The sequence below is a fragment of the Salvia splendens genome, chromosome 11 (assembly GCF_004379255.2).
Source record: "Salvia splendens isolate huo1 chromosome 11, SspV2, whole genome shotgun sequence".
NCBI lineage: Eukaryota > Viridiplantae > Streptophyta > Magnoliopsida > Lamiales > Lamiaceae > Salvia > Salvia splendens.
The window spans coordinates 9874222-9896479 of record NC_056042.1 but is presented as its reverse complement, the minus strand read 5'-3'; the positions used below and the strand labels follow the sequence as shown (position 1 = coordinate 9896479).

The window sequence follows — 22258 nt, the reverse complement described above, 5'->3', positions numbered from 1 at the left end:
ACTAAGATCGTGGCATGCAGCATTTATTAGGTAGTGGATGTCGTGGAGATCGTGGCGACCTTGCATGGGTCCACTATCCTGCATGAGTTAATGACTGCTTGACACCACTAAATAGATCGTCGGTGTAGTGGAGGTGGAAATCTTGTATGAGTCCACTATCTCCTAGTTCGGTCGAATACTGAGACCGAACTGCTGAATTATTGCCGAGCAGCTTTTGCCGATCTGAGAGTAGAGCTTGATGCCGACCTGAGAGCAGAGCTTGATGAGTTGGCTTTCACCGAGCTGTAGGCTGGGGCCGAACTCTTTGGTTGTACCGAACTGAACTCTTTAGTCACGCCGGACTGATACTCTTTAGTCATGCCGAACTGATACTCTGTCTTGGGCTTTACTGCTGTTGGGCTTGTTTAGTACGTACTCCATCACTACCCCCCCCCCGAAAAGCGAAGTGAATCACTTCGGCATTCTGGAAAAAAGTATGGGGTAAGTTGATGTTTGTCCACGGTCTCATGAAGTGAACTCTTTTTTGACCGGACTTGGTTTGTGTCCTAATTTGGCGAGTTTTATCGCTCGGATCGGACTTTCCGTTGTCCTAATTTGGGGATCGGACTTTCCCTTGTCCTAATTTGGGGATCGGACTTTCCCTTGTCCTAATTCGGCGAGTTTTATCGCGTGGATCGGACTTTCCCTAGTCGGCGTGATGTCGTCCGAGAATGGAGTCTTTAATGCTCCGTACATGGCGAACCCGACATCTCTTCGGTACGGAGGAGATGGAGTTCTCCTGTGGTTCCGGTACCGAGGAGGAACATGTCGGGGTTGAGGATTCTTTCTCCTGGAAGACACGTCACTACTGCGGTAGTGACTTTCATGTCTGGATGAGGAGGGAGAATCCGCCGTTGTCTTCTCCGACTGTTGGCTCTTCTGCAGGAAGGTTAAGAACTCCTCCTGCTTCTCGGCCAAGAACAGCTTGACAGCCTCGTTCAAATCAGGCTGCTGGGAAGACTCGGTGTGTGGACCTTTTGAGCGGCTTGCTCCTTCTCCGTGAGAACTGGAAGTAGATTTTTCACGAGGCTGCTTTCCAGGCCTATGGGCTGCTGGATTAGCTTCCTCATGGTTATCACGGACGGAGGCACGGGTGTTATGTGATCTGGTATGCATTTTTTTTTTTTTTTTTTTGGTAGAAGAGGATCAAAAACTCGCTTTATCACAAATTTGGTTCTCTGTTTCCCACAGACGGCGCCAGTGATGAAGCGGCGAATTTTCGATGGTAATTAATGCACGTAAAAATAAATTACGACACAGAGGTTTTACGTGGTTCGATTTACTGAGGTAAATCTACGTCCACGGGGAGAAATGGGGGCAGGTTTGTATTGCTTGATCTGCGAATTACAGCTTACAACACTGGCCTGCTTTATGATATTCTCTCTAGAGAGCTTTTTTAGAGTTTAAAAGAAGAAGCAGAAGACCTTATCTATCTGACCTAGGTTCTATTTATACAGTGAACTAAGATCGTGGCATGCAGCATTTATTAGGTAGTGGATGTCGTGGAGATCGTGGCGACCTTGCATGGGTCCACTATCCTGCATGAGTTAATGACTGCTTGACACCACTAAATAGATCGTCGGTGTAGTGGAGGTGGAAATCTTGTATGAGTCCACTATCTCCTAGTTCGGTCGAATACTGAGACCGAACTGCTGAATTATTGCCGAGCAGCTTTTGCCGATCTGAGAGTAGAGCTTGATGCCGACCTGAGAGCAGAGCTTGATGAGTTGGCTTTCACCGAGCTGTAGGCTGGGGCCGAACTCTTTGGTTGTACCGAACTGAACTCTTTAGTCACGCCGGACTGATACTCTTTAGTCATGCCGAACTGATACTCTGTCTTGGGCTTTACTGCTGTTGGGCTTGTTTAGTACGTACTCCATCACACACCTTCAGCCATTACGTACACATAAGTAGGGTCGGAGCCGGTGGAAATTAGTTTGACAGGTTGAATGAGATTCTCATCACGGAAGTTTGTTTTCCACCATATGACAGATAGCATCTACAAATTTTTTTGCTAAGCAAATGATGAATCGATGCAATTCTAAAAAAAAAATTACCAAGCAACTTTTTAATTATGCAATTCTTAAAAACGGAATAAGATTGTACTATGGTCCACACTCAAGGTCGGAGGCAATTAGAACAATAGTAAATGATGGTAGAGCTGAGATAGGCCTATCGTTATCGTTCGAGTAATCGAAGTCACTGTCATCACTTTGAGAGTCGGGGTCCGATAAGCTGGCTCGGCGAACTCTACTTCGACTACAGCCCCAACAAATTAGTTCCTTATGTGAATGATGGTTCTAATTATATGAAATATTCAAATAAAATATTTGAAAGTTTGGATATACGATGTATATCAGTCATGGGCATCAAGCCGTTCGTCTCAAAACGCACCACCTTGAATTTGCCTCTTCCGTGATAAGTGAAGACCACGGTATCGCTTCTCTCTACCCATATTCGTTTGAAGTAGCATATTCTTCCGACTATAGTCACTCCGATCTTCCACGAGGTTCCGTGTGGCATTTCCAGCTCGCACTCGAGAGGCAAGTCCGCTGCATGTAGCATAATCCATTCATTTGGTATCAGCTGCATAGGTGATCATGGAAAAATTGTTTAATAGTTTTTTAAAAATCTGGATGAAGAGATTAGGTTGTTCATAAGCATTGGAGAGGAAAACTAAACAAAAAATAAGTAGCTAAGATGGAAAGTACCCAACGTTCGAAAAAATCATCGGGCTTCAGAGATAGGCAAAATGCGGGGATTACATCGCTACCATTGTTTAACCCGCATTAGTACTGGGCAATTTTGCTACATAAATAAAAGTGAACTGGCAATGCCGAAATGGACTTACGAAGGGATGTTCATGAAAGGATATGGGCTAGATTAGATTAATATGGATTAAATAATTATAGTTGGGCTACAATTATAATTAGTCCATAAGCCTAACAATCATGAAACCCTAATGACTCTTTGTCTATATAATGGTTATTTATTCTCCATTGTGGGAGAAGAGAAATAGCGTAACATTAGAGAGAAAATACGTAAAGCTCTGTAGAGAGAATTCCTAGCTTTCTTCTACGGAGCAATTGTACAGGGATAGTTCCTGCGTCGGATTGGAATACACGTGGACCTCGATAGCAGTGGATTCAACTTGCAGGATTCAATCGTAGAAGAAAACAACACAACAAGTAAGATTTAGTTCCGTTGTGTATTACGTGCTCAACTTGCAATATGATTATGAATCTAGATCTGTTATTCTTGTATGCAATTTCCGCTGCGCTCATTAGATGAATACAAGAATGCCTAACAGTGGTATCAGAGCCCAGGGCTCGATTCTTAATTAACTTTGTAATCTAATTACTTGTGGAATAATTTTAGAAATCAGAATTATGTGATTGATCTGATTCGAAATTTGATTTCTAAATTTTCATGAAATTGGTTTCATAATTGCTTAGAAGCTGAAAAATTAGATTTCGATTCCTTTAACAAAATTTTGTAAAAAGTACCGCAAATTGCAAACCGTTTTGGAATTTGACTTCAAATTTACGTTTTGAAAAGGTTAACAAATCATGGTTTGAAAGGATTTATCATTGAAATCTATTTATGGAAATTAGATTTCAAAATTCTTTCATTATCTTCACCGGGAAACAACCGTAGTCTTCGGACAGCGGCAGTTTGCTTTCCGGGCAGCCAAGGTAGAGAGCGAAGGGCTGGACAGCAGCTCCTTCTCAACGTGCTCCAGCAGGCGGCAGCTCCGGCGTTAGGCAACGAACAGCAGCTGCGTCGTCCTCAGGCGGCAGCGGAACTGTCCTCGTCGGACAGCAGCTGTGTTGTCGCCGGGCAGCAGCTGCACAGCAGCCACTGGACAGCAGCGGCGATCAGCTACAGATCTTGGCAGCTGCGACGTTGGCACCACGTCTGACAGCCGTTCTTGCCTCCGGCTTGTGGACAGCGGCAGCTCTGACTTCGGTTGGGGCAGTGGCCACCGCGTGAAGGCAACGCTATGGAGGGGGCGACTGTTCTTTTCGCAGAACCCTAGCTGGTTTTGAAGATCTGGGTCGGATCCGAATCGTGATTTTGATTACTGTAAATCACATTATTAATTTAGATTTAATAATATTAATCAAGCCAATAAATTATTTATTATCATTATTTTGAATAATAATAGTAAGTGTGTTATAATATTGTTTTAGAATTAATATTAAATATCTGTTTATATTAGTTTGGAATTAATATAGATTAGATGATAAATTTATTAATTGGATTAAAGGATTAATGAGCAAGAATTTGTTAATATTATTATTTTGGAATAATAAATAATATATGTGTGCTTGATGATGATTTGGAATTATTACTTGATTTACAAATTTATTAATTTAGAATTAATATAAATTGGATTAATTTCGTTAATTAGATTAACAAACTGGGACATAATTATCATCTGGAAATGATAATATATGCTCCACAGCACAATATTAATTTGGAATTAGTATTAAATATGCATAATTATATTAATTTAGAATTAATATAATGAAATCCACATTTAACTAGTGAATAAAATTTGATTTTATTTGTTGAGCATTATTTGATATCCTATGTGATAAGCATGCTATTTGATTTATGCTTATTTATTTAACTATAGTTGTTAGAGACCATGTTATATTATGTCTGGGTAGGCGGCGCCCAGTATGTGTAGTCCGTGTTATACTATGTCTGGGTAGGCGGCGCCCAGTATTTGTAGTCCGTGTTATACTATGTCTGGGTAGGCGACGCTCAGTAATTGTTTAAGATTTTAATATTAGATATTAAATTGACAATTAGTATCACAAAATTATTCCCCATAAAATATAAGTCTCGTTTTGAAACAAACGCGTCGTCCATCACAATTGTTTGATGCTCCTAGCCTTTTCGACCACGAATTTTACGCCCTCGCGTTTACTCTAAATCTACAAGGTTTAGGCTCATTCATAGATGCATGGTTGGCATCGTGTGACGGGGTTGACTTGCTTAAATTATTTTGAGTAGCCCTCGCAACCAGAATAATTTATGGACGTATATTAATTAGATTAATAAACCAAGAATTGTAAAATTGTTGTTACAATCGGCTTGGAGGCCTACCTGGTGATTTATTGTAGTCATCAGCCCTCGCAGAGGCTGCAATAATATAGACTTGGATCTTGGACCACTAAAATTTATATTAGATATAAATTCGTATTTTATGTTTGGGGGACATAATATATGTTTAAATTAGTGGGAGCTAATCAACACAATAAACCCTTGTTTGATTAGTAATGCGATTGTGATCTTTGTATGCTTTTCTAATTTGCTTTTCGTTTTATTTTCTGTTCAGATAATATGTCAAACTTATGTTATGAGTGTATGATGGAAACAAACAAATTGACTAGGTCAAATTTCACGGAGTGGCGGAGAGACTGCCCAAAACTCAAGGCACAAGGTGCAATGAGTGGGAGCTCAGCTATGTTTGTCATTGAGATAAATATGTCTATGAATAACTCACAATCCTGGGTATTGGATACCGCTTGTGGTTCACACATTTGTAATAATGTGCAAGGTTTAATTGACAGCAGGAAAGTGAGGCCTGGGGAAGTAGACCTACGTGTTGGAAATGGAGCAAAAGTTGCTGCCGAACGCGTGGGAACTTATAGATTAGATCTTCCCTCAGGACATAGACTAGATTTACATAATTGTTATTTCGTTCTAGTTATTTCAAAGAATATTATTTCCATTCCGATGTTGGACATCGAAGGTTTTTCCTTCCATTTTGCAAACAGCAGGTGCTCGTTTTCTAATAATGGATTGTTTTATGGAAATGCCTCTTTAGAGAATTGATTATATATGCTTGAATGCAAACGGGATATTCTCAATGTGCAAATTAAAATACTTAAGCTATGTAATACGGATAATGCTACTTATCTTTGGCATTGTAGACTTGGTCATATCAATGAGAAAATGATAGCGAGATTGTGAAAGTTAGACTATCTAAATTCATTTGATTTTGAATCATATGATGCTTGTGAATTCTGTCTCAAAGGAAAGATGACTAATAAGCCACTTTCTGGGAAAGGGGTGCGTGCTAATGATGTGCTAGAGTTGATCCACACAGATATGTGCGGACCGTTTCCAACTCAAGCAAAAAGTGGTTATTCGTACTTCATTACTTTCACTGATGATTTGACAAGGTATGAATATGTGTATCTTATGAAACACAAATCTGAGGCTTTTGAGAAATTTATAGAGTTTAAGTGTGAAGTTGAGAAACAACTTGGGAAAAGTATAAAAACTCTTCGATCAGATCGAGGAGGGGAATACTTGAGCCGAGAATTTCTTGATTACTTGAAATCGCATGGAATTCAGTCGGACTGGACACCTCCTGGTACACCACAAATGAATAGAGTATCTGAAAGGAGAAACCGAACATTATTAGATATGGTTCGATCCATGATGAGTTTAGCTAGTCTTCCTTTATTTCTCTGGGGTCATGCTTTATTGACTGCTATTTACATTCTGAATAGAGTTCCATCTAAATCAGTTGAGAAAACACCATATGAGTTATGGTATGGCAAAAAGCCTTGTCTTAACTATATGTGGACATGAGGTTGTCCAGTTTTTGTTAAGAAACAAATGTCTGATAAGTTGAAATCTAAAAGTGAGAAGTGTTACTTTGTGGGATATCCTAAACAAACTAGGGGATACGATTTCTACTGTCCTGAAAATCACAAGGTGATAACATCAAGGAATGTGACGTTCCTTGAAGACAGTTATGTCTGCAAGGAACAAGGTCAAAATACAGTAGATCTTGAAGAAATTCAAGAACCACAAGTTAACAATGAGGATGATGTATTGTCAAATGGTTTGAACAATAACTCGGTGGGAGTTTTTGATGATCTATTGGGAGGGGAAAATACTATTAGAGGAGACCTTAGAGGGACTCTCGAAGAACCTCCTCAAGACAATGAGATGCATCAAATACAAGATGATACAATAGTTGCATCACCTCTACCTCAAGAAGATCATAGTGATATTCCTGGGCCTACTCACAATCAGAATTAACAGCCCGAGCCAGAAGAAAACCAACTCAATAGGCCTAGAAGGATTCGTCGTGCACCTGAGAGACTGAATCTAATGGTTGAGAACCAAGATGATGAAGTTGATTTAGATGATGATGAGCCTAAGACCTATACCGTGGCGGTGTCGGACGCCGATCGAGAGAAGTGGCTTGAAGCCTTGATATCTGAAATTGACTCGATGTACTTCAACTTAGTCTGGGAAATAGTTGACTTGCCAGATGGGGTTTACCCCATAGGTTGCAAATGGATCTTCAAAAAGAAGAGAGATGCAGATGGCAAAGTACAAACCTACAAGGCTAGGTTAGTGGCAAAGGGTTATAGTCAGCGCGAAGGCATTGACTATGACGAAACCTTTTCGCCAATTGCTAATATCAAGTCCATTAGGATATTACTTGCAATTGCTGCATACTACAATTTCGACATTTGGCAAATGGATGTCAAAACCGCATTTCTCAATGGAGAATTAGAAGGCGATGTCTATATGACACAGCCAGAAGGTTTTGTATCGAAAGAAAGGCCGAATGCAGTGTGCAAGCTAAAGAAGTCCATCTATGGACTTAAGCAAGCTTCGAGGAGTTGGAATATTTGTTTTGACAGAACAATCAAATCGTTTGGTTTTGTCAGAAGCAAAGAGGACCCATGTGTTTATAGTAAACGCGAGAATGGAAACGTTGTCTTCCTCATCATATATGTTGATGACATCTTGATTATGGGAAGCGATCGTTCCATGATGCAATCCGTGATAGGATGTTGGGATTATCACAATCCACTTACATAGACAAGTTGCTAAGGCGCTTCTCAATGGAGAATTCTAAGAAAGGTTTTCTTCCTATGGGACATGGCATTGTATTGTCAAAGAAGGATTGTCCTTCTAATGACAAAGAAAGAGACAACATGAAAAGGATCCCGTATGCTTCGGCGATAGGATCTATTATGTATGCCATGATTTCTACTAGGCCAGATGTGGCCTATGCGCTTAGCATGACAGGCAGATTTCAGTAAAATCCCGGTGAGGAACATTGAAAAACTGTTAAGACTATTCTTAAGTACCTTAGAAGGACTAAAGAATATTTCTTAGTATATGGTGGACAACCAGAGTTATCAGTTACTGGGTACACTGATGCTAGTTTCCAAACAGACCATGACGACTATAAGTCTCAGTCTGGATATGTTTTTGTCCTCAATGGTGGAGCAGTGAGTTGGAATAGTTCCAAACAAGGTACAACTGCCGATTCCACCACCGAAGCCGAGTATATTGCTGCATCTGAAGCTGCCAAAGAAGCTGTTGCTTTGTTAGAGTTCGTTAAAGAACTGGGTGTCATTCCGAGTGCCAATAGTGCAATACATTTGTATTGTGACAACACTGGTGCTGTTGCGCAAGCAAAAGAACCCAGAGCTACGAACAGGAACAAGCATGTTCCCAGAAGATATCATCTGATTAGAGAAATAATTGAAAGAGGCGACATAAAATTAGAAAGAGTACCCACTGATGATAACTTGGCTGATCCTTTCACCAAACCGTTATGTATAGCAAAACACAACAAGCACTTTGAGAGCTTAGGTGTTAAGCATGTTGGTAGATGGCTTTGAATCAGTGGAAGTTACAGTTTTATATGTCTTAGAAACTTTTTGTGTTGAGACAATATTACTTGATCACATTATATAAAAAATTTATTTTCTATGAGTTTTGTGCACTTATTGGAATAATTGTTTAAAATGTTTGCATTTATTCTAAATATTTGTTCCCTTGAATTATGACTGTCATTAATGGAGTGAGACATTAATGATATAGTATAATTCTAAAATAGCCCTAACCAATGATCATCAAGAATGGGATATTGATGATATGTTATATGTTAGCATGGGGTTTGCATCACATTCTTCGAGAATGTAGTTGTTCTCACAACTATGAGATATTAGATACTCGTGATGGACACATGGTATACTTTGGAGAGTATTGGTATACCCTACTATTAAACTGTTTTGTTGAGTGTCTACAGTTTATTAGTACATGAAGTATGTAATAGTCCTTGGATCTGAGGTCATTACACATTTTGTTTGTTGAGTGGTGTGCTTTGACCTTGTACAACGCTTTGCCTCCCCTCGGAGGATTGAGACACGGACTTGTGTTGGGTACAACATAAGATAAATGGAAATGGTAGTTGGGCCAAGAATGAGATTCATTCCTTGATAAGAATTTCGAGAGAACACTCAAATTCTCTATATTACTTGACCATTAAGTCATTGGTCAATGCAAAGATATATTCAATTAAAGTAATTGAATATGATCGAATGGGTCATTTAATAAAGATGAGATAAAGTGATTGAGCTATTTGGATGACACATGACAAATCTTAGGCTCAATCGGGTGGTTCGTGAATGAAAGAATGTTACTATAAACTTTGTGTAAAGGCTTGTTTACCGAATTCACGTAAACGTCCTTCATATATCGAGCTACGCTGCCAACGCAGTCTAGGAGTTTTGTGCAGACTTCGATTAGATCGTCGTCGATAATGAGGGCCTAAAGGGTCACACTATAAGTGTATTTTGATCCGCTCAAGGGTACAAAGTTGGAACTGCGTATTATATCTAATGCTAGTCCAAGTGGGAGATTGAAAGGATATGGGCTAGATTAGATTAATATGGATTAAATAATTATAGTTGGGCTACAATTATAATTAGTCCATAAGCCCAACAATCATGAAACCCTAATGACTCTTTGTCTATATAATGGTTATTTATTCTCCATTGTGGGAGAAGAGAAATAGCGTAACATTAGAGAGAAAATACGTAAAGCTCTGTAGAGAGAATTCCTAGCTTTCTTCTACGGAGCAATTGTACCGGGATAGTTCCTGCATCGGATTGGAATACACGTGGACCTCGATAGCAGTGGATTCAACTTGCAGGATTCAATCGTAGAAGAAAACAATACAACAAGTAAGATTTAGTTTCGTTGTGTATTACGTGCTCAACTTGCAATATGATTATGAATCTAGATCTGTTATTCTTGTATGCAATTTCCGCTGCGCTCATTAGATGAATACAAGAATGCCTAACAGCTCACGGGTGGGATGAAAGCCATGGAATAGTAACAATCTATGTGAGTGTTGTAGCAGATGTGGGTGCTCAAACCTTGAGTAAATGGTGAGAATATAGAGACAATGGATCACAATATCATGCTTATTCCTATCCAATGTATAAGGATAATTCATCCCCTGAATCGAATTGATTGAGCTATTCGTTCATGTTCTCCTTCAATATTTGTTTCCAATTTTTGTAGCTGTCACATATAGACAATATCTTTGCTTCAAAAAGATGAATTGTTCACTCAAAAAAATCAACATTGTCATATACACAACTAATATGCAAAAGGAGTACAAACTAAACTGCACACCATTGTGGAAATTTCTATCATAGAAATGGTGTGCAAATATGCTACTCCTACAATAAAAAGTTGTAATATTATTATTTTCACAATAAAAAGTAATCAGACGATCTTTAACTGTTGTTGCATTGAGAGGCTTATTTATTTCCATATGTCAAGGAATTATTGGTGAGGTACACCAAGTAGCAGCAGATCAACTTAGTATGGAAGGAGCATGGATTAGTTACTCATGCTAAAGAGGAGTTGTTGTTAAATGAATTAAATCAACAAGCCAATTTAGACAAAAGTTATGCAAAAGAGTAGTGAAAACAATATAATCAACATGCCCGTATAGACATAAGCTATGCAAAAGATGAGTTGTTAAATCAATTAAATCAACATGCCCGCATAGACAAAAGCTATGCAAAAGTTGTGTTAACACAATTAAATTGACATGCATATGTAGACCTAAACAATGCAAAAGATGAGTTGTTCACTCAATTAAATCATTATGCACCTCAAAGTGGTATAAAGTGACGGGCATAGTGCCACATTTGCTTGCCAACAAACCCTAAAACTTAGGTCTTCAATCTAATATTTCATGTACATTGTATTGTACCACAAAGGCAAGGCAATTCACTCTTGTTGCTTTCACGTGAACTGTATGATGATGAAAATCGACGCAATCCAGCTGCCCCTATGGCCATTGTACAATGAAAAAACTAGATGCACTATTGTGTGATATAGGTTTTCATCAATAAATCCTTCCTCCACAATTCCATTCAAAACCAACAAAAATGAGTAGCAACATACCATCTCAAGAAAGTTTTGTTGTACAAAGGAAAATGGACATGAGAGGTGGACTCCACCTGATCTAAGATGAAGGAAAGATGGAGTGGAACCGTCATACCGATACCCATTCTTGAGGAGGCAGTGACTGCTATAGCCTCAGACACCGGTTTGGTGTTCACATGGCGTGAGTTGTATGAACGTTTTCAATTTTTTGAGGTTCGTTTTCGAACATTCAAGCTAGTGGTTGATACTCGTCGGGTTCATTGGAATGCGAATACCAACTTGGTCCATGCGCATGAACAAATTTGGAAGGACATTTACAAGGTAAGTCTACTAATTTGTTTTTGGTGTTACAGAGCCGAAGAAAGAGCCATAAATTCCAACATCGTCGTCATATCCGACACAACGGTGCCAATTATTGATCAAGAGTATCCACCGAGTCCTAGGGGTGGGGAGTATGAGCCATCCGGAGCGGCAAGTGAATCCGTGTGCTCCCCGATTCTTCACAATGTAGTACCCACAAGACGCAAATTGTTTAATTTGGATACTCAGTCCGGCAATGAAAGTGATCATGTTTTTGTTGCTCCTCGAAATGAGGGTGGTTTGAAGAGAAAGCCGTCGTCCTCTTGCCGTTCGAAGTCGCCTTCAATACCACCTTTCAACCCAGTGGCTTCTTCTCGCGACAGCTCTTGTTTGATCCAATAGCCCAAACCAATAGAGGAGACACAACTTCAAGTAGATTGGCTGCATTTATTCTGTAGCTTATGAAGAACCACCATCCTTAGTAGGTTAATTAGATTAAATTATGTCTGTTTTATCATTATGTTTGTTCTGTGTTGTAGCGTCTAAGTATAGTCGACTATTGCTAATGTATGCTTTCGTTCAACACACCTGTCTTTGATTTGTATTTTGTTGCTTATATATGTATGTTTCTAGTTTTACGTGCTATAAATTTTTATTGAACAATATGACTATCTTTCACTCATGAAATTATTCACAGAAATATGGAAGAAACAAAAAATGAAGTTGTTCAATATTTCAAAATAAAGCGCCTTTTATTAATTAATATATAAACCCAATATGTTATTTATTTTGGGATGCTCTCTTCTTGTAAAATAAATTTTCTTTGTCATTCCTGGTATTTGTACTTTGAACTTTCTGTAGAGCACGATTAAAGTTAATTTGAACTTAATCAGTGGCTTTATATTTTTAAATGGAAGAAAAAAAATGAATTTGATGATGCCAATTAAAGATGGCATGTATGAATGCAAAACACACAAATAGAGCAAGGTGAGTTGAACATAAATCCATGTCTACAAACGTAGGTTGTTCAATAATACAAAATAAACCACCTTGTAGAATATTAGTTCAATAATAACCAACATTCCATTAAATAGAGTACAATAATGAATATTTGATGATGCTAGTAAAAACATGGCATGTATGAATGCAAAACAAATAAATAGAGCAAGGTGAGTTGAACATAAACTCAATGTCTACGAACAGAAGTTGTTCAATAGTTTACAAAATAAAGCACCTTCTAGAGGATTAGTTCAATAACTACCAACAATCCACCTAAATTAAACATATCCCATGACTGGTCATACCCAATAACAAATCATAACTACTACTTCAAGTTTGTTTAGACAACAACCTGGTACAGAATAAAACATCGCATAACAGTGTTCAAATAGGTTAAATGACAAAAGGAGGGTAAAAAGCACCCTCCGACGCATGGGATCACTTGCAATTTACCTATCCATACTTTGCAAGTATGCGGATCGCGTAAGCAAACCTGTCCTCCTCCGACATCCCAAGGAAGAAGTAATGCGTTGAACCTTCTCAAGGATGATTTCACAAACATCGAACTTCTGATCTCGAGTCAGAGGAAGACGGCCAAGGACCTCATACACCTCCTTGCGCGCCTTGCTCAAATCAAAGTCATAGCCAATCCAAAGAGAGAGGCAATCGAGCCTAGCATTTGTATCTTCTTGCATCTTGGCAAGCATCCCTACCAAACTGCCAATGTTATCATCGGTCTTACGTTTCTTCCAGTTCCATTCGAAGAACTTGTTCATTGAGTACTAGTGCTAACCGCCACACCTTCATGAGGCACAGACCCAGTGGGAGTCACAATGGGATTCTCATCCTCCAGTCCCATCGAGGAGCCAAATTCCCTGGATGGTGAGGAGCGCACAGTGTTACGACTGGAGAGAGCATTGGCCGCGTCCATCAGCTCCTCAGAAAACATACCATCAGCACGGTCTTTGCTGAAAATTACTTGCCAATACTCGAAATACGGCCAACTCTTTTCCCTCATGAAACGTGCATGAGGATCGGCCTATACATAAACAAACTACACGTCAACGTACATATAGACTTCATCATGTAATATACAACGTTATCAATGAAATATAATCATATCTTAACAATCTGCTCCTACTAGTTGTCATCACAATCTATCTTGTAGTCGTTATTATTGTTGAAGCCCACTCCACTGCAACCTAGAATTTGAACCAACGAAGACTATAACCTCTTCCAAGCGATTATTTTGGAGTTGATGTGCGGAGTACCCTTTATGTTCGTGTTCGGAAACTGCTGCTTCATTGCAATTTCAAGTTGCATGAGATAACCTGCCCGAAATCCAGTCAGATTTCCACCGGGTGACAGAGAGCTCCTTCAACCAGACAACTAGCGTTTCCTCCTCCAGGTCAGTCCAGCTCCGGCGAGTGCAGTCACCTTTGGGTTTGCATTCACCACTGATTCGAGACATACAAAGCATATTACAAACGATAATGCAGTCAACGGATGTTGAGGAAATTTAAGAAACCAAACAACATTGTCTAACAAAGTAGGGTAATGTACAATCCTAACTTTGAGTACCCTGACTGTGGTCGCCCAAAGCTACAGACCGTTGTAAACCAGACATCTTCCTTACACAATGAAGACCGAATATAATCAGATGTATTTGGACAAGAAAATTTCAATGAAGTGCCTACATTTTGCATATACGAAAAGCTAAATTCTTTAATAACTACAAACGACAACAACGACACCATGGAAAATTTTCAATTGGTAGACCTAGAACAAACTTATGAATATTGATCTTGTTATTATAACACATTGATCTACGTACATTTCAAATTGGCTACTGGCAAGGATCAGTATTTCAATGACAGAGAAGCTCCAAACAGAGATCGAATATAATTAAATTTACTTGGACAAATTAATTTCAATGGATTACCTACACTTTGCATATACAAAAAGCTAAATTCTTTAATAACTACAAAAGACAATAACAACACTAGGGAAAATTTTCAATTGGTAGAACGAGAACAAACTGATGAATATGGATCTTGTCATTTTAACACAGCTACATACATTTCAACTCGGCGACTGAAAATAATCGGTATTTCAATGAAAGGGAAGTTACAAACAGAGATATTGGAGATTGTATATGGAACTCACCTAGTAAACGGTTGTGAAGGTGGTGTGTGCAGCGCAGAAAACCCAGTGAAATAAGGGTGCAGTGCAATTCCAAACTGAAATGAATCTGAGTATATCTCCAAATAAGAATTAGGGCAAACGGGGGTATTTATGTCAATATCAGAAATTTGAATGGGTAATTAAGTCATGTTATTAATTTCGCACTGGCAAACCAAACATAAACTTGGCAGCAGCATGAAATGCAGAGTTAGGTGGTTGAAACAGAACACAATTAAAGATTGCAGTCTCTTTATTGTCTATTGAGGCCTTCGCTTTGTCCAAATTCGACTCCTCTTCACCGCGGTATTCTCGCCCGTGAAAGTGCAAATAGCTTCTTCTCATGCTCGATTTTTGTTACTTCACAAGCCAAAAATTGTTACATCTTCACGAGCACTTCATTTTTAGTAGTATTAGTTTTATAATGGAATGTGAGTGTAAAAATTAGTAGAATATGAGGTCCACATATTAAAACATATTAAAAGTGTAAAAAAGTAGATGGTTCTTTAAATCGTAGACAACTAAAAATGGAAAAATGACTCTATATATGGCGGACAAAGGAAATATCATTTTCCTAAAATGACTGCGAAAAAGAAGTGTCAAGTAACATAGGACGGAGAAAGTATATAATATTAAACAATTCCTAAAGATGTATTTAAATCTTAATTCTAAACATAGCAAAGAGAGGCATTGCATTCTTGAATCGGAGTTTTGTAGAGATATGTCCCAACATAAAGCATGTATTTTTGTCAGAGTGATGTTGGTTAATTGCCTTTGTAGATGTAGTGGTCTTCATTTATGCCCTTTGATTTAGAAATCATTAATCATATATACACAAGCACACAACATTGTTTTCAATGCCAAATACAAACGGTTTCTCTTCCCTCCCTTGATTCAGAGTTGGTGTTGTATTTTATTTCAATTTATAGCTTAGAGGGCAATAATTGTACATTTTCCCATTAATAAGTACATCATGCTGTGAGTGATCATATCAAATCAGATTGTAGAAAAATTTCAAGGAGGGGAGCATTACTGTCTAGAGTTGATAGAATTAATATGGCCTCTTATTCTATAGATTCTATACAAGATGAAAGCTTTAAAATAGTTATACAATTGCAGACTCCTAAAGCTTTATCACCCTTAACAGATTCAATATTCTAAAATCCACCGTAGAGAGAAAAGAGGGATCATAGTATATATACAGTACACACATATACAAGCAAATAAAATATTAGGGACTTGACCCAAAAATGAATGAGATGATGACTAAGAAAAAACACACACAAATGCTTGAGTCTGGAGCCGTTGTTAAGGTCTCTGATACACATATTTCGTTCTTGGATCCACAATTACGCCCTTCCCTCCGTTTACCTCTAAGTCGTGCCTGCATTCGCGATTCGTTGATACTTATATTTCTCTATTTTCTTTTAGACAAAATATGAAATAAACACGAGATTTATAATAATATAAACATTTAAAACTTTAAACAATCATGGGAACTGAGATTAAGTGTTCATAACAACATGGATTTGATTATATGAGGTCAATAGGTCATTGGAAAGGATGGAAACTCACTGGAATACGAAGTCTGGAATAGTCAGCTGTTCGCGGGGGACATATTTGAATAGCTGCAGAAGACGATCAACATAGACCACCTTCTTCCAGACCTGAAGACCGGATTAGAATTTCTGATGAGTTTCAGAAAATGAGAAATGGTATCTGAAAATTGGGACCCGTTCTTGTTATGTAACAACGGAGATCACACATACCTCATTATCCACAAGCATCCGTAATCCGAATATTACACTCTTCAGACCAAAGGTTGGATGGAGAACATATATAGCCTACATTATAAAAGCCAACAATGGTGAGAAGAGCTTGTGAAGAGAAAATGTCAGTCAGCTTCATATAGGAACTTTTGAAGAAAATTTCATACGTGGAGATTGCGTCGGTGTTTCCGACCAAGTATTTGCTCTAATCTTTTCATCCACCCCAGATCTGGTTGTCTGTTGATTAGGAATTATGAATTAGATACTGCAGTTTTTCTCATTTTATAATGAAGTTTCCAAGCAAACAATGAAAATGGCAATAAAGAGAAAAATGAGAGGAGAAAATACACACATCTGCAATGATGCAGCCGAGTGGAAATAGACTATCGTGTAAGGCTTCTGTATCAAGGGCTCAAACTCCTGAAAACAAAATAAGAGTATAGTCAGATGCCATTAAATATCATATTTAGGGGCCATGAAGCAGATGGCCCAATTGAATAACTTAAATGTAGTCATTTGCCTTCACTATGTAAAGCACAAAACGCTCCAGATCAAGACATCTTAGGAGAAAGTGTGCTCCAACCACCACCATCACCGGACGACCTTCACTATCAACCCCACCCCGATAACTAAAATTAAGACAAGAGGCTATGTATTAATAAGTATGCACAAAGAGTTAACATCCTACTTCTATACACGAGTGGGATGAAAACAAAGAGATGGCAACAAATTTCTTGATCTGAATACAGTTCACTGATCAATTCGAGTCAAGCTAAACATAAATCATTTGTAGGGCGGAGTCCATCTTATATGCTGAGAAGATCTGCACATGCATAACATAAATTAATATGGAAAATTCAGTGCCTTACACAATTTTCATTTCAGCAATGTCAGAGAGATTAAGTGAATTTGCTCTAGCAAGGTATCTAGAATGGAGTGAGTATTCTTCAGCAGCCGATAAAGGAGGACTCCCAATATCTCCATATCCAAGCATTTTAGCAAAGTTCCAACCCTTTCGTGCCTGAGCGGATTTTTCCCATTGTTCTCTGCGTCTCTGATCTGGATCTTTGATCAAGGACATGAATGCAGGATCCAGATAAGACTCCAAGTACGATGAGTCACTGTTTGAAAAAAAGAAGAAGAAATGTCTTGATAACTTTCGATGCTACAAAGCAGTTCCCAAATCATATGAGCTTTGATCTCATTAAACAGAAAAGCAAACTATATTAACCAGCAATAAAGATGAATATGATCATAGGCAAGTATCAGTTGGAAGATGGTAACAATTACAAGAAAAATGTCTAGTGTTACATATGTATGTTAGCGAAAAACAAGTTTGAACAAGTTTAGAACTAGAATGAAACAACAAACACATGTACAGCTAACCACATAAGAGATCAAACCTTAGCTTTTTCATGACAACATAAAAAGGGATAGGAAAAGTATTAAGAGCCACCAACCGTCTAGCTAATGCTATGTTGCTGACTGCCAGATCGGTAGAGGTCTGGGGAGGTCTTGAAGCAGTCGTTTTCAAATTAGGTAAAGGTTGTATCCTTATTTTGCGTTCATCTATGACCGTCTCACCATTTTCATCTCCAACATCAGCAGGAAGCTTGGAAACAGCTATCTCCTCTTCAATTTTATCACGTGGAAAGTAAAGCGGGAGCAATCTGCAGCAAGAAGTAGCAAAAGGATGAGAAACTAAGTCATGTTTCATATGCACCACTAGATCTAGTATTGGGTGGTTTGGTTTCAGTGAACAAACCTTTTATATATCTCTGTATCAGATGATGTTGTGGTACAGAAAACGACAGCATGTATTTTATGCTTTTGTTTCTCAAGAAACCGCCTCACAGTTCCTAAAGAAAGATATAAGTTGGATTTTAACACAAAATATTCAGAGGGATGAAACAAAATTGTAAAAGCTTTCGTGTATACAAAACGGAGTGGACATGGGTTTCAATTCAGGCATATTGAAATAAATTATAGATAAAATCATAAGGGAACTACTTACTTATGGCCACATGTGCAGCTGGTTCTCGTGGGTAATTTTTGGCTTCTGTGTATATACAGCTCATAGCAATGCTGCAATTGATTTTCAAAAAGAGCTCAGTCCAACTATTTCACATATTAGAGCAATGGCACAATGAAGAATTAAAAGAAAGTAAAGACATCAGGTTACTGAACCCACCTGTGAAGTCCATTATCAATGAGCAGTTCAAGGCAAGATCGATAACAACGACTGAGTGCATTCTCTGCAGCGGTATGATATTTTACAGCATATTTGGGACCAGCAGTATGTATGACCCTCCTGAAAAGTACAAGAAACCCCATTTTTTGCATAAATATTAGGAGAACATAGAGATTCAAAAGTTTGAGCATCTTAATTTTCACTGCTCATTTACAGACTCTGAAGACCAATATTTTAACTGAAGAGCAAATGAATAAGTAAGCAAATTTTAACAAACTGGTCTACCAACTCTGAACATTAGTAAGTTTGGACATATCTTCTGCACAAGCCAAGTGATTAGATGAAAAGGAACAAAACGGAAATGCATAAAATGTAGGGGTTTCCGATTACAACAAATGAACTAAACAACTGCAGAGTAACTATAAGCATATTTTGGAATAACCACCTTGCTGGAAGATCATAAGCATTAGTAACTTTTGCCATTCCTGTTCGACAGCCACCCTACAAAATGATAAGAACACAAATCACTACATTATTACAAGTTTATACATAATCTTAAAAGGCCATTAATACATATTTCTACATAATGATTTTATTCTTACTTAGGACTATCCTATTTAGAATTTGCTAAGGTCAAATTTGTGAAAATTTTCAAGAGCCATAACGTAGCTTAGAAGTTATTACAGTGTGAAATGTCCTATCAAATGTCAATTCATGCAAATCCATCTTCACTTCACTATCCTCACCAAGTTAAGTCCAGCATCTAGTGTTAACACATTGCAACAAAAATGGTAGATCACGGCCTCCCTAGCTATATTTTCTCTATTACCAATCTAGAAGGAATCTTGAATTTGATAAAATTAAGTCCGCAGTACAGATTTGGTCATATATTCAACATCCACAATGACTCACTAATAAAGTGCAAACAAAATTCTCTACGATATTGCACTCTTTAATTTAATAAAATGCTGTTGCAATATACGTGAAGAATATCAAAGACCCAGTTTCAATTTGAATAAAGTTATAGCTCACCAGGGCTGAACATTCTTCTGCAAGGTTCGGTCCTGCTGCAGCATGCAAACCAGGGCTACTATGACCTTCATCCATGTTCTGGCAAACAACCAAAACACATGAGATTCAGAACATGAAGTGATATCAAGGAAACAAGATTGAAATAACAAGGTGCAGGATCCAAAAAAAGCTACGCGAAAAGAATATAAGGGGCCAACTTAAGCTCTAAAGTTGGCTCAACTGGATCAGCTAGAGCTAGTGGAGTTTCTCAAGGCTCTACTTAGTTATGGGTGATTACTGATAAGGCAAAAAAGATATTTTTGTAATTGTATTACAATAGTAAAATCCTGAGACATTTGTGACAGGACACCACAAAAAGGTGTGTAAATACACATGCATTTAAGAACATATACACGAATACACAAAAATGTTACAAGGATATACAGCTCTGGAGCAATTAGAAATTACAGGAATTTAAGAGCTGGGGGATTTGGAATCTCTTATAAGTATAGCAAAGAAAAGTGTGTGATAAGGAAATACGCTTCTTTAGTATTCTCACGCCTAATTCTAGACGAACAAATATGGATAATACAGACAGGCAGTAGAGAGTTGAAACTTGAAAGGTCAGATTAAGCCAGAGCTGTAATAAAAATACATTTCGAGCTAGATGATAAAATTAGCATAACAATGAATGACCTACTGACCTCATTTGTTGAGTTAACTACAGCATCCACCTCAAGATTCCATGGGTTTCCCCTCCAAAGATATATCTTGGAGTTAACTTCGCGATCCACGGGAAATTTAGATACCATTCCATTTCCACTATTCTCCCCTTGAGATGCTGCAGTCAACGGGTCTGGAAAATGCAGATTCTGGAGCACTGAATCTTCATTCGCATACGAGTACCTGAAGTCCGAATCGCTCCAACAAGGGATTTGATCTAGGGTCACAACAGAGTCCCCACTATCAGTTGGAAGCCCACCCCGGTTAGTCGTTGCGGCCCCAGACCGATACATAATTTACTGTCCAAGATCAAATCTTCCCCTCCTCTTCCCTCCCACTGCAACTGGACACATATTCTTCAGTTATTACCAACAGCAGAGGAAATTCTAGTAACATCTCAATCATCAAAATTCAAACCACTTAATTGCATCATTATCAAACTAAGAGCAAGTAAAAATCATCACGAATTAAAAATTCACAGCTACGAAGTAATGGAGCCAAACCGCATTAATAACAAATAAACCCTAGAACGCAAAGGCACTCCATAACTTGCAAGGATGAGCAAAGCTAAGCAAAATTCAGCAGCATTTTCACAGATAAGCAAACTCTATAAACAAGCAAATTAACAAATTACCTCAAATTGCGTGTAATTTGAGCTGGTGTGCGATTTAAGAATAAAAGGAGAAAGCAGCCGATCATGCACTGGTTCCGATTTCCGAATCCGCGGTGGATTTTCTTCTTTTTCTATAATAATACTCTGATTTCACCAAAATTAATTCTATTCACTATTTTTTAAATTAAATATTACTAACATAATATGCTATTAAATCATTCTACTTATATTTTATTACCGTAAAATAATACTCACTCTATCTAAAAAAAATCTATTTTTTTTATCGATTTCTCTTGTCTCATAGTCTATAATTATTTTTAAAAACTTTTCACAACTAAATACTATAACTTGACTCACTATTTACTTCAACCATTTTTATCCTTCTTTCATTTACTTTACAAATTTCGCTTTAAAGCTTGTGCCATCACCAAAATCTGTATTGACAGAGAATAGAGGAAGTATATAAAACTAGGACACATTCTACTGATCTTTATATTTATAAAAGCTCAATGTCGAATGAAAGTGGAATTTTTTTTGATAGAATGATGGAATATATAATAATTATTTCTCATTTTATTTAAATAATATGTTGTCCTTCGTCTTTATTTTATATACTTCATCTATCTACAATGAATAGTCTTAATTTTATTTTAGTCAATCCTATAAAATTAATTTATTTTTATATTTTTTAAAATTTTCACATTACATTATTAATAAATTGAATTTCACTATCCATAAACATTAATACTTCAATTACTCATCTCTTTCTCTCTTATATTTTATCAAATTTCACATTTAAATCCGAAAAATCCCTATTTTAAGGGGATAAAGGGAGGACTACTATCACATTTTACCCATCTGCCTCAAAAAGTCATCAACCTTTTCTATTGCTATTTCTTTGGCGAAAAAAATATTTGTTTACCACAACCTTTCTTTTTCACTTTAAAAGTTTTATTTATTTGTTAGTAGTTTATAACTTTTTTATTATATACTTCAATACAGATAATAAATGGACGATTTACACGAGAATAAGACTATATAAAGAAACACAAAATATGTGTAATTTGGTTGTGACAAGTTGAAGTTATTAGCTTTTTACTCAAATTATTAGTAGGCAGTATAATCAGATCTTAGCTAATGACAACTTGGCATTAACTATACGATTGTTGGAATATCCAAATGCTG

General features: G+C 37.6%; 1 protein-coding gene and 2 long non-coding RNA genes across 3 annotated transcripts; 1 reads left to right on the top strand and 2 right to left on the bottom strand.

Moving 5' to 3' along the window:
* The first annotated feature begins 11233 nt into the window (after positions 1 to 11233).
* LOC121754946 lies at positions 11234 to 12190 on the top strand. The gene is made up of 2 exons (XR_006040591.1): positions 11234 to 11499; positions 11640 to 12190. It is a non-coding gene; the product is annotated as an uncharacterized LOC121754946 (long non-coding RNA).
* Positions 12191 to 12746: 556 nt separating this feature from the next.
* Positions 12747 to 14936, bottom strand: LOC121756230. The gene is made up of 2 exons (XR_006040903.1): positions 14752 to 14936; positions 12747 to 14042 (listed from the first exon to the last, which is right to left on the bottom strand). It is a non-coding gene; the product is annotated as an uncharacterized LOC121756230 (long non-coding RNA).
* An 872-nt stretch (positions 14937 to 15808) lies between these two features.
* On the bottom strand, positions 15809 to 21207 carry LOC121756049 (protein GDAP2 homolog). Its single transcript, XM_042151507.1, has 15 exons — positions 21095 to 21207; positions 20442 to 20803; positions 19759 to 19836; positions 19172 to 19227; positions 18727 to 18846; positions 18550 to 18620; positions 18301 to 18394; positions 17996 to 18205; positions 17405 to 17656; positions 17056 to 17164; positions 16888 to 16955; positions 16703 to 16772; positions 16536 to 16610; positions 16342 to 16433; positions 15809 to 16150 (listed from the first exon to the last, which is right to left on the bottom strand). Exons 2-15 carry the CDS (start codon positions 20751 to 20753, stop codon positions 16075 to 16077), a joined length of 1683 nt encoding a protein of 560 aa, XP_042007441.1. The 5' UTR covers positions 20754 to 20803; positions 21095 to 21207; the 3' UTR covers positions 15809 to 16074.
* Positions 21208 to 22258: the final 1051 nt, after the last annotated feature.

Excerpts from the sequence above, each read along its gene's own strand:
- LOC121756049 (XM_042151507.1), bottom strand. The coding sequence starts at position 20,753 with ATGTATCGGTCTGGGGCCGCAACGACTAACCGGGGTGGGCTTCCAACT. Across the intron at positions 19,228-19,758 it reads CAGAAGAATGTTCAGCCCTG|GGTGGCTGTCGAACAGGAAT; the intron begins GTGAGCTATAAC and ends ATCATTTTGTAG. Across the intron at positions 16,956-17,055 it reads TTGTGCTTTACATAGTGAAG|GAGTTTGAGCCCTTGATACA; the intron begins GCAAATGACTAC and ends TTTTGTTTTCAG.